Here is an 18316-nt window from a genome sequence, read left to right on the forward strand (position 1 = left end):
TACATATATATTTTGTTCTTAACCAGAACAGTGGAAACACCATATAAAACTGACTCAGTGATCTTTGTTTCACCTCTTGATTCTTATACATTCTACCAGTACATTCTCTACCTTTGGCTTACTGGTGGGTAAAGAAGGACTGAGAAGCAGAGGAACTATATGGGTAGCCCTTTCCTTTCTCTTCGATACCATTTTCAGTATCGGTGGTGGGCTAGCACAGGGAAGTTACACCGTTGAGAAAGGATATATAAGGTTCCTTGACCGTTTTCCTTTCTTAGAATGCCATCATCTTCTTCCTGTGTTCAAAGCAAGTTCTGACTTGAGGAAAGCATGGTTTCTCGTGGCTGACAACACCCCTGCTTACTCAGTTATAGACGCGCTCAGTGTCAAGTCTGCTTGAGATTCTCGGCCTCTCCCTCTGCCTCTGCCCCTGCTCTCTCTCGTGCTCTCTCTCAAATATGTAAATAAATAAATCTTAAAACAAACAAACAAACAAACAAACCCTGGCACTGCAAATATAAAGATGAATGGGAAAATTCATGTGCATAATCTAAATTTTTAATTTGTATTATTTGAGAATGACATTAAATAGCACACAAAAAACACCATAATAAGTTGAGAAAGAGACCAAGGAAGAAAGAAAAAAAGCTTCGTATTTTAGGACCTTTAATGCACTTTTCTACTGCTTTTTGAACAAAAATCTCCACATGTTCCTTTTGCACTGGGTTCCACAAATTATGTCATCAGCCTGCTTATAAATTCCTTTTCTACCTAAGCCAGTTTGATTTAATTTCCTGTTATTTGCTAACAAGAGCCCTAATTCGGAATCTTAATTTGAACTTGGCGGGGGTTGTAACTTTACACTTTGCTCCAGCTATTGTATTCAAATGAATGGAGGTGTGATGCAGTGTAAAGAATACGGGCTTTTATAGAAGCAGAAAAGAGGCTCAGAGATGTTTACTAATTGGGGCAAAGTCACAGAGCTTCCAAAGGAAAGATTTGAGAGTGGAATCTGGTTCATTGTGACTCTAGAAAGTTCAATAGAACTTTCTGTGATAAGGAAAATGTTCAGTAGCTGTACGGCTCCATACGGTGGCCGCGAGCCATATGTGGCTATCGAGCCCTTGAAATGTGGCTCCTGGAACCAAAGAACTGAATTTTAAACTTGATTTGTCATTAATTTGAATGTAAATAGTGTAACTAGTGCTACTGTATCAGACCACCCAGATCCAGAATCTGTGTCCTCACCCTGTAACCCAGCACCAGAATGATTCCGTGAGTGTTTGTAGAGGGGCTGGATTGCCCACTGGTTCCCTCTGGTGCATGGCTCTCCGACAGAGCCTGGCACGTAGTAGGTGCTCAACAAACAGCAGCTAAGTAGTTTCATGGGTGTTCAGGCCCAGTATCTATAGATGAACAGTCTGGACAGGAGGGGCTGGAAGGCGCCACGAGAGTCACTTTACCCCCGTCTGAGGCAAACATGGGAAAGGACCAGCCTCAGTGGAGGTCAGGACAGCCCCCCAGTGACTCACACTAGCAGGAATCCACACCAAGATGCGTAAGATGTCCACAGAAAACCTTCCTGTTTTCTGGACCCAGCCTGTAGTAGGCTGGGAAGGCTTGTCAGGGAGGAGGTCAAGGCGTATGTCTCTAGAAAGCAGCCAACGAACCCAGAGCTGTCGTCGCCATAACCCAGCTAGGAGCTCAGACAGCTCAACCCAAACTTATTTTAATACATGGTGGAAGGGGTGAGGTCCCAGGCCCGCGGGCCACTCCAGCACACTTCTCCGTGGCAGGTTCCAGAACCAGCTCTTGCACCTCTGAGCTGGGCGCCTCTTTCAAAACAGGCTCTCCTCTTGCCTCCCCCTTGACCAGCACCTCCTTCCTTGGGTTAACTCCTGGCTTACTCGGGTCTCTGACTAACTGACCCCTCCACCAGGAAGCCTTCCTACCTCTGCCTCCCCGGGGTTAAGTTGACCCTTCTGTTGGCGCTGGAGAATCATCAATCATTAGCAAATAAATCTACTTCACTCTGTTCTCATAAATATTTCCTTGTCAGAGCCACTTAGAAGGGAGCCAGGGTTAATGCGCAGGTGGCGACCACAGAAAGGCCTGAGTAGGAGGAAGAAAAGGAATGCTGTATCTGGGAGAGTCGGGGAAGGCTTCAAGGAAGATGGAGCACTGGATCTGTGCCTTTGGAGTCGGGGGAAGGACATTCCAGGCAGAGGAAAGAGCACGGGCGCAGGTGTGGAGGACGGAGAGAGGTGCCGGGCTAAGGGACTTGCAGGGGGTGGTGTCAGAGGAGCTCCAGGTCTGTCGAATGGGAGGGGTGGGATGCCGGAGAGGTAAGCAAACGCAAGCCCTTGAGACCCTCAAACGCCTCCCTAAGGAGCAAGGACTCCACCCCGGAGGCTGGAGCGTTCCAAAGTTGTGTTCCCCAATCACTAGACCCACGGACGTCTCTGCAGCAGAAGAGGGCTGAGAGTCTTAACCCCACTTGGAGAGTTCCTCCAACAGATATTAGTATCGTAAAACTAAATAGTAAAACTAATAGGAGCTCCCTGTGAGTGTCTGCAAGGCACCAGGCAATGCTCTGAGCACTTAGCTTGCATCACCATGTTTGATCCACATCACAACCCTATCAACTAGGTGCTGTTGTAGTATTCCTATTTTATAGAGAAGCTAAGCAATTTGCCCAAGATCACATAGCTAGTAAGCAGTATACCTAAAATTTGAACATGAGCAGTCTGACTTGAAACTGTCCTGGAGTAAAGAACCTGCTTGACTTCGTTTCATCCAGCACTTCCCAACTTGTTTTTAATTACTGAAAAATATTTTGCATATCTAGTAACATTGTAAGACAATTGATTCTGTACAACAGGGAGCTATTAAAGAGTTCTTATCTAGGATCCTTTCAATTTGATTTGCAAATATCCTAAGCTCATTATCAGTCACTTACACTTTAGTGTGAATTAGTCCTTTCTTAGAGTCCCCTCAATTTTCTTACAAGCTTCCTAAGGGCAAGTACTCTGTCAACTCATTGCTGTGTCCCCAGCACCCAAGACGGGTGGCATGACATGGTGCTATAAAAAGGTTTGCTTGAATGAGTTGTAATCTGGCCTGTTGAAGACAGTGGGAGCAGTGGAAAGAAAGACCTGGAGTCTGGGAAGTAGGGGGTGGTATTGTCAGAATGGGAAGGACAGGAGGCAGGAGCCATTGTGGGGGCACCATGGGAGTCGGAGTCTGGGGGCTAAAGTGGAGATCAAGACTCACCTACATCAATGGTATGGCTAAAGGCCAGGCCTGGATATTGATTAAAACACAAATCCAAATATCTACTCAGAATAGTTTCTCTTTTAGACAGTAATTAAACCAACTGGTTAACTGGAAAATGAGGCATTCCTTGGAGGTGAAGGTGTATCAGGAAATTCTTGGCTTTAAGAATCAGAGTTGGAAAAAACACACCTCTCGGACATGTATCCACCCTACCCTCACTCCCCCAAAGTTATTGGCAAAGAGCAGGGCCTTCGGAAGTTTGGCTTGTTGAACTAAGGGGTCCTTAGAAAGCACTCAGCCCATTTCTCTTTTTTTTTTTTTGAGACTTTTTATTAATTCTTTTTTTCAGTAGGCTCCATGCCCAACGTGGAGCTCGAACTCACAACCCTGAGATCAAGAGTCACATGCTCTACTGCCTGAGCCAGCCAGCCCCCCCCCCCCCACCACTTCTCTCATTCGAAGAAGGGCAAGACAGGTCCAGAGAAGGTGAGGTCACAGAGCTCGTTAAGTTGGGACCAACACCCAAGGGTCCCCTCCCAGTCAGGAGCTCTGCGCGTAGCTTAGGGCCTGCACCCCAGCGTCCTCTGCCTGGACCGGCAGTTCCTTGGCCCCACCCTCTCCATCTTCTTCCTTCTCCGCTGTCAGGGAAGGCAGGCCCCGTGCACAAACCCCTACCACAGACTGCGCTCCCTGCTGCCGCCTGACTGCCCCTAATGAGATTACAGACTCCCAGGGAAACAGACTAGAGTTAATTCCCTCTAGCTTTAAAGGGCAGGCCAGGCCACGAGAAAGAGCAAAAAGAAAACCTTTCTCAAAAAACTGCTAAATGTGGATGATGATCCTCACAGTCCTTTCCCTGTTGGGCCCGGTGCGGTCCAGCACTCCTTTCACAAATGATCTCAGGATGGGACGCCGCACCAGCCCCAACGAAGTAGACACCATTATTATGTTTGTCTTATGGATGGGGAAACTGAGGCACTGCGTGCTTATATGGCTTGCCCAGCGTCACGCAGCTGGCCAGTGGCAGAGCAAGGACTTGAATAGTCCCTTGGTTGTGTCATTTTTAAAAATAATAGGCTCTGAGAGCCTACAGAGTTCCCAGCTTCAGGCTTGAAGTAATCGTGAGGGATACACATCACAGGGAATGGCAGGCCCGGAGTCTGAACCCAGCTCCACTGGACTCAGATCCTACATGCCCCACAACACTGCTAAGCGCTTTTGAAGCCATCTATCTGCTCCTGGGGTACTAATCAAACCAACACAGGCCTGAATTCCACTCCACTACTGTGAGCTCTGTGACCATGACCAAGGGACTCTGACTCCTGGGGTCTCAACCTCCCTTTCAGTAAAATGAATGTTGGAATTTTAGGGTTGTCGGGATGACCCCTATGACTCACACAGGTCAAGCAGGTGAACAGGCCTGGCACACAGCGCATACCCCTTGCCTCAGTTTCCTCATCTGTAAAATGATACTCACAGTACTCACTTGTCAGAATTGATATTAGGATTAAATGCCTTGATGCAAGTAAGTAATGTGCTTCTAGAACAGCACCTGGTACATAGTAAATGCTTAATTTATGTTAGTGACTGCTAGTATCTTATTGCTTTGCCACAGTTCTTTCTGGAATAAAGCGGGGGTAAAAATCAAACCAACCAAGCAAGTCTCTGGGCCCCTCCCCTGTTTGAGAGGTGCACTTGGCTTTGAGGTCCAAATCCCCAGACCACGTGGCCTGCTCTAATTTCCCAGGCCCTAATCTGTTTCTGGCTCCTAATGATGCAGCTGGTAATAGGATTGTGGCTTCCCTCTGGGGCAGCCATGCAGGCCATGTGCCCACCTGCCTGCTGAGCAGCCAGAGCCCCTGGCTGGGACCCTGTGCCCTCAGCCGGCCTCACGTGCGTGGAATGGTGCTGTGCCCCGTGCCAGCAGGCTGGGCTCACCATGGCGCCCGGCGCCACCCTGGCACGAGGGAAGGACGTGTGCAAGCGAAATGGACTGCTCATCCTGTCTGTGCTGTCTGTCACCGTGGGCTGCCTCCTCGGATTCTTCCTGAGGACCCGTCGCCTCTCCCCACAGGTCAGCCACCCGGAGCAGAGCTTCTCGGGGCTCCCCGTCGAGGAGGGGTATGTGGGCCTGAGGGATCTGAGAATCTATCGTACTCCATGGCTCCCTGGCGACATGACAGTCAGGGAGTCACTTGGCCTCTCTGGATCTGTCTTCTCATCTGTAGCATGGGTGTGATGAAACCCTGCGGAACTAGGGTGACAGCCGGTAAAATGGCAGAGGGAGTGGTTACAGATGGCATCACCAGGTAAGTGAGAGGCCAGGGCGTCTCATCAGGACAAGCACAGGGTGAAGAGGATGGCAGCAGGAAGAAGGGGCTCAGGCACCAGAGAACACCTCCCACAGCAGCTCAGATGACGAGAGACCCAGGAAGGGTGTTCCGGGCAGAGGTAACAGCAGGAGCGAGACCTAGGGCCATAAAAGACTTGGGTGTGTGTGGAGCAGACTGTTCACAGCAGCTGGGAAGTAGCCCGTGAGGCAGGGGCTGGAGCCCCAGCGGCTCTCAGGGGCCCAGCACCGCCGCGAGCCGCTCCGGGCAGGGCAGCGAAATGGTCAGATCTCAACTTGGAGAGATCACTCTGGTGCTGAGTGCAGGACGAGGGAGTGGTGGGACAGGCAGGGGACCGGGTGAGGAGGTGGAGACAGGGGTGACACCTGACAGCAGGATGGACGGGGCCCATGTGAGAAGTGTTTCCAGAGAAGGAACCCTCTGGATGTGGTGGCGGATTGGGTGCAGGGCCGGGAAGCAGGGCCGGCTGCCGGGGTTCTGGACTGTGTAACTACAAGGGTGGCAATGCCTTGCCTGAGCAAGGGCCCCTGTCCCTCTCAGCACCCATCTCCCACAGGACAGGGAGGGACACTCCCATGGCACTGGAGAAAACACGATTCTGACCCTTGTTAAAACAGTAAGGGACACTTTGTTCAGGACTACTGGGATAGGTGTTAAGACCATGGGAATAGGGGAGAGAGATCAGGCTCATGTCCGAACACAACAAAGACAGCAGACAGTTCACTTAGAGACAGTGAACATAGTGAGGGGGCCAACTGAGAGAACATTGCTAAGAGGAGACGTGGAGGGTAGAGGGATTCTTGCTGAACGTAGAGAGGGGGCATTCTCACTAACCTGACGTGGCAGGATTTTTGCTATAATTGGGCCAGGCAGGCCGAAGACGGGGCCCAAGGATGAGGCCTGGCCGAAAAGAGAGCCCCGATTAGCTAGTCTCATGTTTGTTCGAGGAGAGTCTTTGTCAATGGGCTCCTGGAAGATCCCCTATTTCACAAAATTCCTCTCCCTGCAGCTCACCAACACCTAGTATGACCTACACCTGGGGCTCAAGCATCAGGTTTCATCTTCCATGAAAAGGGAAACACCCCCCTCCCTGAGAACTGAGCCCCTATTACAAGGGTAACACTGTTAAGCCACTCTTGGCTATTAAGAGAGAGACCTGGACTCTGGAGGCAGCAGAACCTTGAAATTTGACTCTACTCGGAAACGGCTGTGTGGCCCTTGGCAAAATCCTATCTCCTCTCTGGACCTCATTTTCTTTCTCTGGAGTGGGGGGCACTATATGTCTATTAGAACTGTCGTGAGAATAAACAAGGACTCATCGGTGCCAGGCACACAGTGGCGCTGAGTGGCTGGTACTTCACTCCTCCCTCCCTTATCTACCTGTCCAAGTCCTACCTGTGTCGAGAGCCATCTCATAGTCCATATCTTACAAAAATTCTTCCAGACCTGCCCCCACTTGAAATAATCTTCTACTCCCATGCTCACCCCACGCTCAGCCTTCCCCTGTAGCCAGCTGCTGACTGTCCCGCTTCGGAGCCTTTTGTGCAGGTGTCTGGCGCTCCCAGCAGATTTTGACTTGCTGAACATCACATGGGCTTTCATGAGCCAAAATGTGAGTCTAGCTCAGGGCTTGTCACAGAGAGAACCCTTGCCTCTTTGCTGAATTAAATGGGCAATGGCACAATCTGCAATCTTTCTTTAATTTTCCTGAGCAACAAAAAATATATTTCCTGCAGGAAGATTATTTTGTGAAAACAAATTGGAATGCTTATTATTAAAAGCCAAGCTCATCTGGGGCCTCCTTTGCCAAAGCTGCCTGCCCCATCTGCTTGGAAATGCAAATGTGTTCCAGTCTGGATTAACCGACCAGATAAACCGAAGAAAGGATGTGGAGTCTTTGATCAGTTATTTGGCAGGAATTGGCTTTCTCAGCATCTTACTTTGAAATCCAGGAGTTGTTTCTATGATCTCTGCCTGTGACTCAGAAACTAAACCCTCCTTATTTTGTAAGCTTATGCAACAGGCAAAAGTTGTAAACAATTTGCAAAATGGAAGCATGTCCTACTTGTGAAAAGAACTTACAAGATCACAGATTTTATCTTTGGAAATATTATCTCATGTAAAAACATAGATAATTTTGAGGGGTCCCTGGGTGGCTCAAGCGTCCAACTCTTGATTTCGGCTCAGGTCATAATCTTGGGGTTCTAAGATTAAGCCCCATGTGGGGCTATGCACTGGGCGTGGAGCCTGCTTGGGATTCTCTCTTTCCCTCTCCCCCTGCCATGCACGTGTGTGCATGCTCTCTCTCTCCCTCTCTAAAAACAGATAAATAAAAATAGAGATCATTTTGAGAGCTTCAGTTAAACCATGGTGAATTTACAATTGCATTCATTTTCCTTTCCTTCTTGGAATTCCACTAAAACTATAGTAATGGAATTTTTTAAAGATATAGACTCCCAAGAGAATATAAAAGGAGACAATTGAGAAAAGAAGTTGAGGGAGTACCATAAATTAGGCAAAGATGGGAAGTGGATAGAGTTGAATGACCTCACTCAGCAGAGCACAGAAAGCTAAACCCTGTGTCTACAGAAGTAGATGCCATGTCAGTTTGGCTCGGAGAACTCCAGAAAGGTTCTGCACTTGAAAGTGCACAGAGCTGCAGGAGGCCAGGTGAAGCAAGGAGGTGAAATCAGGGACATTGATTGGAATTTTGTAACTGGGGCACTTAGGCTGTCAGTCCCTTCCAGTTCATGTAATCAAGGGACTCTTCATCCACCCATCTCTACCACCCTGCCGGTGCCTCACAGAGAAGCTTGACTTCGGGAAATTCGGTCCACCTGTGTGTGTTGGGGGAGGGGAGGTGATGAGGCACATGTGTCACACAAATGAGTGGACATCTGCCTTCGAGTGTGGGATCCCCATAAGACTGCTCTCAGCTGGGCTTAGGCACATCCTCACCCCCTAGTCGGAGGTGAGAAGAGACTTCTCACTGAGCCTCAGAGAAAAGATCTCCAAATCCTGCTATAAAGGGGATTCTTCCCCCATCCCATTCTATCCAGAGTAAACAAGTCAGACTGTCACCCATCACCTTCTGTGAGGAGCTATCACCTGACAAGTTCCACTCGCGCACACACAATTTCAGTGCCTCACACTTACAGCCGAGCAGAAAGCCAGAGTCAAAGCTTCTAACAGAAAGACAGGGACTAAACAAACCGAAAAGGGTCTCTAATGAAGCAGAGACAAAGCAGGAATTAGAAGAAAATTTTTAAAATCTTGTCTTAAGTTTTTCCAAGATGTGAGAGAAGATACAGTGACTGTAAAACAGAACAGGATGCAAAAAGAAGGAACAATCCGAGAACAAGAAAGAATTTTTGTGGGGTGCCTGGGTGGCTCAGTCGTTAAGCGTCTGCCTTCGGCTCAGGTCATGGTCCCGGGGTCCTGGGATCGAGCCCCACATCGGGCTCCCTGCTCAGCGGGGAGTCTGCTTCTCCCTCTGCCTCTCCCCCTGCTTGTGTTCCCTCTCTGGCTGTGTCTCTCTGTCAAATAAATAAAATCTTAAAAAAAAAAAGAAAGAATTTTTGGAAATTAAAAACCGACGAGGCAAGATAAACATGTCAATAGCTAGGGTAAAGTTGCAGAAGTCTCCCAGAAAGTAAAACAAAACAAGATGAAAATAGAAGAAAATTAGAGGTGTCCAACATCCAACTCTCTAATAAAAGAGTTTTTGAGAGAGCTAACAGAAAAAAATGGGGAGAAAAATTTCACAGAGCATGTAAGAAATTTTCTCAGAAGTGAAAAATATGCACAGCACTATGAATTTAAAAAAAAAAAAAGAAAGAAGAAACTCTCATGCCATGGTACATCACCATGAAAATTACAGAAAATCCTTAAATGGTTCTGAGGGAATAAAACAAGTCTCCACTAAGGAATAGGAAGAAACATCATAAGCAACACCAGAATCTAGAAGACAAAGGGAAATGCCTTTGAAAATTTAGAGGGAAAATTCTTTCAAAATAAGAATCTTATATATGGCCAGACTAAATATCCGAGATAAGAGTAGGATAAAGGCATCTTTGCTCATGTAAGGACTCCAAAGTTTCTCTCCCATTCACCCTTATTTCGTAAAGATTTTCTAGAGCATTGCAAATGATAGTAGAACAGGACAAGGGAGCCTGATTTCTGGTCCTGCACTGTCAATGCTAAGTCCTCTCCGTCTCTTGGCTCAACTGGACTAGAAGATCTTTAAAACCCCTTCTCAGCACCAAAATTCTATGAGTTGGGGCTTTTCAAAGTATCAGACCATTAACCAAGTGTTTAGCTTTGGTGGAAGGAAGGAAGAGAGGAAGGGAGGGAGGGAGAGAAAGATGGTTGCAAGTATAAAAACTTAACTTGGATAATGGCCACATAGCTAGTTATGGGGGGGGTGTCAAGAGTAGAACCCCAGTCTATTTGGCTCCAAAGCCGGTGCTTCCTCCGTGGACTCTGCCATCCGCGTGCTACACAGGAGCGTGTGGGTAAAACAGTGTTTGAAGACTGTGAACAACTGTGAAGTTGGTACCGCCTGCTATAATCCCCGCTCTTGCTGTATTTTCAGGAAATTAGTTACTTCCAGTTTCCTGGGGAGCTCTTGATGAGGATGTTGAAGATGCTGATCCTACCACTGGTGGTCTCCAGGTGAGGAGGGGGCACATGTTTGGCTGGGAGGTCAGGGCTGGGAGGGGACGGGGTTCTGTACGGATTCAGTAGGCGCCACACTCCTGCTGTGGGCAGCTGGCCTGTGGCCCCAGGTCCTGGGAATAGCATGCTGTGGGGTCTCTGTGGCCACTGGGTTGTGGCACGGGCTGCTGGAGCCTTGGGCTTCAGTGGCACCACTGATTTCCAGCCCATTCAAGGGACTTTCTCGTGACTTGAACAAGTGATTTGGTGTCAGGGGACATGACCTGACTCCCAGGTAACTCAGGGCCAGGGAGGTGAATGCAGCAGGGCATGGGGAAAAGACAACTTTGGAGATACTCATGAGTTGATATCCTGGCTCAGCTGTGCAACCTTGGACAGGTGCCCAGACTCCTCTGAGCTTGTTTCATCTGCAAAATGAGAATAATAACACCTACAATAAAGGGTTATTGCAAGGACTGCCTGAGGCTATACGTATTTGCGTGTGCTAGATGTCGGGGAGGGGCTGGGTTCTTGCTCAAGCATGAAACACCTTGTATGCCCGGCTAAAGAATTCACACTTTACTCACTGGGGGAGGGCCACTAGAAATCACTGGAGATACCTGTCCCCTACCACTGACATGCTGGGTGACCTAGAGCCAGCCCCTGCCCCTCTCTGTGTAATGAGCTGGCCCCTTCAGGTGGTGTCTGAGAGCCCTTCTTTGCTCTGAGGCTGTGGGTTCGGAATCCTCACCTCCCAGGACTTCTGGGCAGGGAGGGACGTGGACACACCTCTGAGTCCTGTGTGTATGTTGGTGGGGGGGTAGTGGCTCTGTCCCCTGGGGCAGGGTCATCGGCTTCCCCAGCCTCAGCTCCTCCCCGCTTCCCTCCAGGGCAGGGAGGCCAGGGAATGGTACCCTCTGCTCTCCCCCTGGGGCGGGGGGGGGGGGGGTGCTTTGTCAAGTATAGTTCAGCTTCCTGCAGGAAGCATTTAGGTCTCTCAGGACTCAGCCTCCCAAGGATCTTGCTGAAACACTTGCCTCCCTCCCTCCAAAATCTTTCCCTGACTCCTCAGCCCACTCTAGTTGTTGTCTCCTCTTTATGCATCTTTTGAGTCATTCACCGAGTCAGTGAATCAGTGAAAGTCACCAGTAGCTTCTATGTTGCTAAATCCAAAGGACATTCAGTCCCTGCTCTCCGTGACCTCTCTCCATAGCAGCTGACCCACTTGACAGAGCAGCTGATCCCCCTTTCCCTCCTGAATTCCTCCTCGGGGCTGTTGCCTGCTCTCTGTCCCTCCGTCCCAGCCTCTCTTCCTCTACTTCTCAGGACTTCTCTTGTCCATCCTCATGGCTTTGATGGACCACCTGCAGGCCCAACACTCCCAAGTACTCCCAGGCCTCTCGCCTGACCCCCACACTCAAACTACCTATTCGACATCTCCCCTGGATGCTTAACACGTGTCTCAAATTCAGCGCAACCAGCTTGAGGTTTTACCCCACAAACCGGTTCCTTTCCCTTAGCTCTGCTGGTCCATAAACGGCGGCTCCATCCACCCAGTTCTTCAAGCCCCCTTGCTAATCATTCCCTTCCCACTCCCACCGTCAGCCAGTCCATTAGTGACTGCGGCCGGTTCTTCCTCCCAAACCCAACCCAGCTTCCTCCCTCCCCCCCGCCAGCTCCAGACTCCACGGTCCCCTCACCGGCCTCCTTGCTTCTGTTCCTGTTCCCCTCCCAACTGTTCTCCACCCTGCGGTCAGAACCACCTCCTGAAAAGCCATGTGGGCTTGCTATCCATTAACCTAAAACCCATCCATGGCTGCCTCGGCGTTTCAAACAAACCCTTCCACCCTTCCCCTGATCTCAGAGGCCCTGCCTGATCCTCCCCTACCTGCACCCCACTTCAAGGCCCCACTCACTCCAGTCCCACGGGCCTTGTAGACCAGACCAACCCTGCCCCAACTCAGGGTCTCCACACAGGCTGTTCCTTTTGCCTGCAACACGCTTCCCCGCACTCTACATCTCTTCCTCCTCCTCTTCCTTTAGATCTCCACCTGCACATCACCGCCTTAGAACGGCCCGCCCCACCCGTCCCTCCCTTCCCCCACCCCCAGCACCAGCTTCGCTCTGCCTCACCAAGCCCTGCTCCCTTTCCCTGCTCAGCACTGACCATATGTTGTCATCCTGTTTGGACTCACTTGGCCCCTTGTTTCTTTAACTCCCATAGGACCGCAAATGCGGTAAAGGCAGAGATACTATTCTGCGGAGGTTCCACTCTCCATCTAGCCAAGTGCCCGGCACACAGTAGGTACTCCTTAATACCTGTCAGGTGAGTTAGCGAAGGAGCCCAACAATCATGCCCCGTGCTTTCGGGGCACTTGGCCCTGTCGTGGGCACTGCAGATACAGAGACACCTGAGGGTCAGGCCCCGAGGAGCTCACAGGCTGTGAGGGAGACAGACGAGAAAACACAAGGTTACAGGACAGCTGAACAAGTATGTTCACGGAGGAAGCACAGGACTCTTTTCTTCTTCTCCTTATGATATAAAGCATGCGACTCCTGTCAGGCAGCTTTCCCGACCTTGACCTCTGATCATCCTTACTTCCCCGGGCGTCCCCTCTTACTCAGAACCCAAACACCTCAGGGGCAGAGGCCGGGCCCTTGCACGGACCTGGAGTCACACAGACCTGGGGTCCTGCCCTAGCCCTGCCATTACCTGGCTGTGTGACCTTGGGCAAGTCATTTAACTTTTTAAAAAGTCCTAGAGTCAGGGGTGCCTGGGTGGCTCAGCTGGTTGAGCGTCGGACTCTTGATCTTAGCTCAGGTCTTGATCTCGGGGTCGTGGGTTCAAGCCCCACGGTGGGCTCCACACTGCGTGTAGAAACTACTTTTTTTTTTTTTAGATATTATTTATTTATTTGAGAGAGAGAGAGAGAAACAGCATGAGAGGGGAGAGGGTCAGAGGGAGAAGCAGGCTCCCCACTGAGCTGGGAGCCCGATGTGGGACTCAATCCCAGGACTCTGGGATCATGACCTGAGCCGAAGGCAGTCGCTTAACCAACTGAGCCACCCAGGCGCCCTGGGTATGGAAACTACTTAAAAAAAAAAAAAAAGCCCTGTAGTCAGAGTCAGAGGCCTGGGTCCCCAACCTGCTTCCTCCACAAATTATCACGTGATCTTAGGTAAGGCACCCGCACTCTGGGCCTTGGTTTACCCAGCTTACCTAGTGACTAAGGGCCTGTCCGCCTCTCCGAATCCTGGCTCTCAGAGGCCCAGTCTTTCTCCACTAGACGAAAGTGCCTTCTCTGCGCTGGGAACAGAATGTTGTATTAACTTGAGAAAAGCCAGTGTGTGTTCACACATTTCCTTTGTTTATTATACAGTTTGGGCTGGTGCAGAGCAGCTGTGTCATTGAAAAATGGAAGTGCTTTCAATTTCCTACTCAGGGAGAATTAAACCTTCTCAGGGGGAAAATGACACATTTCTGAGCCCCAAACCCTGCATAATCCCTGAACTCGTCTTCTTTTGGCTTCAACTGGTCTGTAATCCATCCATCCATCGGGCGCCCACAGTCCCCTGAGCTCTTGCTCCTGGCCAGTTCAGGGCTGGTGATCCCTGTCCTCAAGGGGCAGCCACACTGGTGTGGGGGGTCATCACTTAGGACGGAGCAAAATCACCAGAGCTGCTTTGACCACTCAGATGTCAGCCTTCACACTGGGCTTACTAAACCAGAACTGCCAAAGGGGCCCAAGTAGGGGAAGGTTTAAAAGTTCCACAAGTGTTTGAATGGTTAAGCAAAACAAAAAACCCCTCAGTCTAGTCCTGCATCTTCCCGTTCTTGGGCCTCTTTTCTCTGGAATCCACTCCAAGGCAGCACCTAGCCTGAGCCCCCTCTGCTGAGTGCATCCTCCCGTTGGCCAGTTGTAGCTTCAGGATTCACGGTGAGGGTGGGGAGCCCTAGGTACTGGCCAACATGGCTGAGAATCTGCAGGAGACGCCAGGGGAGGAGCTGGGGCTTTGGAGTCATGCACTGGAGGTGTGAACCTAATCAAGTCTCTCAGCTTCTGAGCCTTAGTAACCTTCCCTATAAAATGGGAAGAACACCCACCTCCCTTTTGAGAATGAAATAAGATAGTGTCCTTGGAGCACCCAGCATAGCTCCTGATATATGATGAATGTCGCCTGTTCTTTTCTGACTCATGAGAGCTTCACCAGGTTTCTCCAAGGCCCAGAGGAGATGTTTCATGAAACCCTCCACCTTGGTTCTGCTGTCCTTTGGGTGACCTCTTCCACCCGCTGCTTACTTGTCACTTCCTCTGGGAAGCCTCTCTGGGCTCAGGCACACTTGGGAACACGGATACAGACCTGCACCCCCGTGTTTGTGGCAGCCTTCGCAGGCGCACGGACTAGGTACCAAGCGTGTCCACGTGACACATACGTGTCGCCCTTGCCCAGAGCCATTCCATGTGCCATGGCTGTCGCAGTCACCTCACCCTCCAGGAATTTTTAGTGCCTCTTGCTTTCCTCTGCCCTTAACGCTCCACCAACTAGTCAGAGGACAGACAGCCTTTGCCAGTCTCCTGTTCACACGCAGATCCCTTGCTTCAAGCAGCGCACAAATTTAGCAATTTCACTGACAGTTGGGAGTAAGATCACAGGGAAGGATTATATTAAGGAGTGTAAGCCCTTCGGCCATCTCTGGGTTCTCTCCCTCTCTGCATATTAGTTATCTATTACTCTGGAACAAATTACCACAAACTTAGCCATTAATTATCTACCTCTTTCCATGGGTCAGAAGCCCAGGCATAGCTTAGTTGGATCCTCTGCTTGGGGTCTCATGAGGCTGCAGTCGAAGCGTATGCTTAGCTGTGTTCTCATCTGAAGGCTTGGCCAGGGAAACATCTATTTCCAAGCTCATCTGGGTCGTTGGCAGAAGTCATTTCCTGGAGGCTGTATGTCTGAGGGTCCAGCTTCTTAACAGCTATCAGTTGGAGGTCACCCTCAGGTCCTAGAGGCTATCAGCGGTTCCCTGCCTTCTGGCTCTCTCCAAAGGCAATGCCCAACATGGCTTTTGGCTTCATCAGGGTCAAGAGAAGGATCCCTCACTCTCCAGTCTTCTGAGACAGTCTTATATAACATAATCATGGGGGTGACATCCCATCACCTTTGCCATATCCTATTAGTTAGAAGCAAGTCACAGACTCCATCTACACTTAGGGAGGGAGATTATCCAAGGCTGTAGATCACTGGGGTCAACATGGGGTGTGTCCACCTCTTTCCTCCTCTCTCCCCACCTTCCTTCTCTTTACCACTATTCTGAGACCGGCCAGAAATCCTGTCTTCCTTGTCTTTCAAAAGTCACCTCCACTCCTGCCCTACTCCTGGGGGCGGGTGGGTGGAGGTGCTGCTCAGCTTCTGGCCCACGTGGCTCATCAAGGAATTTCTTCTAAACGGGGACAACTCTCTTATCATAAAAAATTCTGAAGAATATGAATTCCTCTATCTCTTTTACAGGAACATCGCAGGGCCTGCTCTATAGTAGGTGCCTAATAAATGCGTATTACATGAGTAAAGAGCAGTGGAAGGGCAGCTGAGGCAGAATTCAGAGACAGTTCAGGACCGACATTTGAACTGACCCTTGGAGGATGATTCAGTTGCCTTTTAAAGATGTTTTTGTACTTTAAAAAATTCTATAATTATAAACCCTTTAGAGAATCCAGAAAAAAAGATCCTCCTATCATCCCAGAATCCTAATTCTGCCACTGTGATCTTTTCCCCTATAAATGGTTGCTCTATCTTTTTTAGTAGTGAATCACCAGGCCCAGGGCGTGGCCCTTGGCTGACTGGTTCAGAAGCTCACCCTCATCTGAGTCCCGGAGCTGGTGAGGCCAGTCCTCGGACGCTGGCAAGAGGCAATGAAATACACGAAATGCCGATGTATTCATTCACAGAGATAACCCCAGTTGCCAAGGAGGGCAGGTGCACGCAGTCTCTGGCTGGAGCATTTCTCCCTGTAGGCTCGCCACTCAGGGAACCCACTGGGTCAATGTTTGCTGGCAGGATGATCGAGTTTTTTAATTGTATGGCCAGTGTGATGCCGGGTCTGCCATTTGAGTTAATCTCTGGGTCAACCTGGTGGAGTCCCATCATATACGCATTTAATGCAAGCACATTCAATGACATATGCTGTGGGAAACTGAGAAAATAGTTTTTTTTTTAAAGAATTTTTTTTAAAAGATTTTATTTATTTATTCGACAGAGAGAGAGAGAGAGAGACAGTGAGAGAGGGAAGACAAGCAGGGGGAGCGGGAGAGGGAGAAGCAGGCTACCTGCCAAGCAGGGAGCCCGATGCGGGGCTTGATCCCAGGACCCTGGGATCATGACCTGAGCCGAAGGCAGACACTTAACTGACTGAGTCACCCAGGTGCCCCTGAGAAAAGAGTTTAAAGGAGGCAGGAGGCCGCCCCCATTCAGAGAGCTGTGCTCCTGATGAGCATACCATGCGAGAGGTGGGTGCGCTTCACCCTAAGCCAGTCTCAGTTCCCACGTGCCTCTCAAAGCGTGAGCATCTCCCCGAAGCAGTCGTGATCAGCTGGTGTTCACCTAAAGAAACAGCGGCCCATTTCCCAAGAAAACTGTCTTGAGTGGACTTACATGGAATTATACTCCTCAACTTTATGGGCCACTTAAGGGATCTCTGGGGCAAATTTAATTTTCCTTGGGTTTTGTCTTCTGTACTGACTTCAGAACTGAATGTGCCAAATAAGGGCCTGATCCTCTGTACAGCAGAGAGCCTAACGTCTTCCTCTTGAGGTTTGTACCCCAGTGGCCAAGGTCAGTTTATTTCCTTTCGGGGAAGCTTCCAGCCAGGTAGCTGGAACCGGAGGATTTGATCTTGCCACTAGCTCTGTTGGCTCTGGTTCCTTCCACATGGTGTTGCTGTCGAACACAGGCCCTGCGTGGTCTGGTTCACATCAGCACCCTGCCCCCTGCAGGTGCGTGTCCCTGCTCTGGCTCCTAGATCCCCCGAAGTGCCCGGTCATTGTTCTCAAAGCAGCTTCAGTCATGCCCTGAGTTTGGCTCCTTGGGATTGAGCCCTGGTCCCTTTTCCCTCCTGTTGGGTTAGCCCTGGGGGCTTTTAGCGCCAGCAGATCTTGGTCATAGTATACCCTAGTATACTCTGACCCTAACTTCAAATCGCAGGGAGCAGGGTGTGGGATCTTAGTCTCTTTTCTCCCAGAAGGCCCCTGAGCCTCTCATGCAAACTGAGGCACTTTTCATAACTCTGCATGCAGATCTTACGGTCTCAAGGTCTTAAGGTGTGTCCATCAAACCACAGAAGTCTCTCCTTTCCCCTGGACTACGGTGCTTCTTACCTTGTATTTGCCATTTGAAAATGTTTTCTTTCTTTCTTTTTTTTAAGATTTTATTTATTTGAGAAAGAGAGTGAGGGAGAGAGAGCACAAGCAGGGGGAGCAGCAGAGGGAGAGGGAGAAGCAGTCTCCCTGCTGAGCAGGGAGCCTGATGCAGGGTTCGATCCCAGGACCCTGGAATGATGACCTGAGCCGAAGGCAGACGCTTAACCGACTGAGCCACCCAGGCGCCCTGGAAATTGTTTTCTAAAAATGAAATTGGTTGCAAGGAAATGAGCTATCTCTACCTATGAACACAGAAGCCTCAGACAAAATTTAGAAAATTCTGCCTCCCGGTACATTGGCGCAGGAATAGTCGGATGGTTAGGACCTGCCACAGCACTGTCACGTCCTTGAACTGGGGCCCACCTGCCATCGGTGGTGCTTGGGTGGGTCCTGAGCACTTTGCCGCTCTCCGCTCTCTTCTCTGTGCCCCTCTGTGAACTGAGCCCATGCTAATCATTCCTCTTCCACTAGAAAAGTCAATCTGTGGAGGCTTGGGGGCCTTCCTTTCCCATTTTCTCTCAGTTATAGCACCTGTCACTATTCGATCCCTTTTGCTTTTTAATTTATAGTTTACCCCAAGGGTACTGGCAACTTCCTGTTCCTTTAAGTTCTCAGAGG

The 18316-nt window shown here is 49.8% G+C and overlaps 1 protein-coding gene across 2 annotated transcripts in view; it reads left to right on the top strand.

Annotated features, from left to right (window-relative positions):
• Positions 1-5179: 5179 nt before the first annotated feature.
• Positions 5180-18316, top strand: part of SLC1A7 (solute carrier family 1 member 7) — a 42303-nt gene continuing 29166 nt past the window's right edge. The window contains exons 1-2 of one of the 2 annotated variants that reach the window (XM_028106885.2): positions 5180-5350; positions 10222-10301. In XM_028106885.2, coding sequence (XP_027962686.1) covers positions 5216-5350; positions 10222-10301 — 215 coding nt within the window. In that variant the 5' untranslated portion in view covers positions 5180-5215. The remainder of the gene's footprint in view (positions 5351-10221; positions 10302-18316) is intronic. The other variant, XM_028106886.1, reaches the window with a different exon arrangement.

This window comes from Eumetopias jubatus, unplaced genomic scaffold (assembly GCF_037043125.1).
Source record: "Eumetopias jubatus isolate StellerSeaLion01/CBP00866 unplaced genomic scaffold, mEumJub1_p1.0 scaffold_4, whole genome shotgun sequence".
Classification (NCBI taxonomy): Eukaryota; Metazoa; Chordata; class Mammalia; order Carnivora; family Otariidae; genus Eumetopias; species Eumetopias jubatus.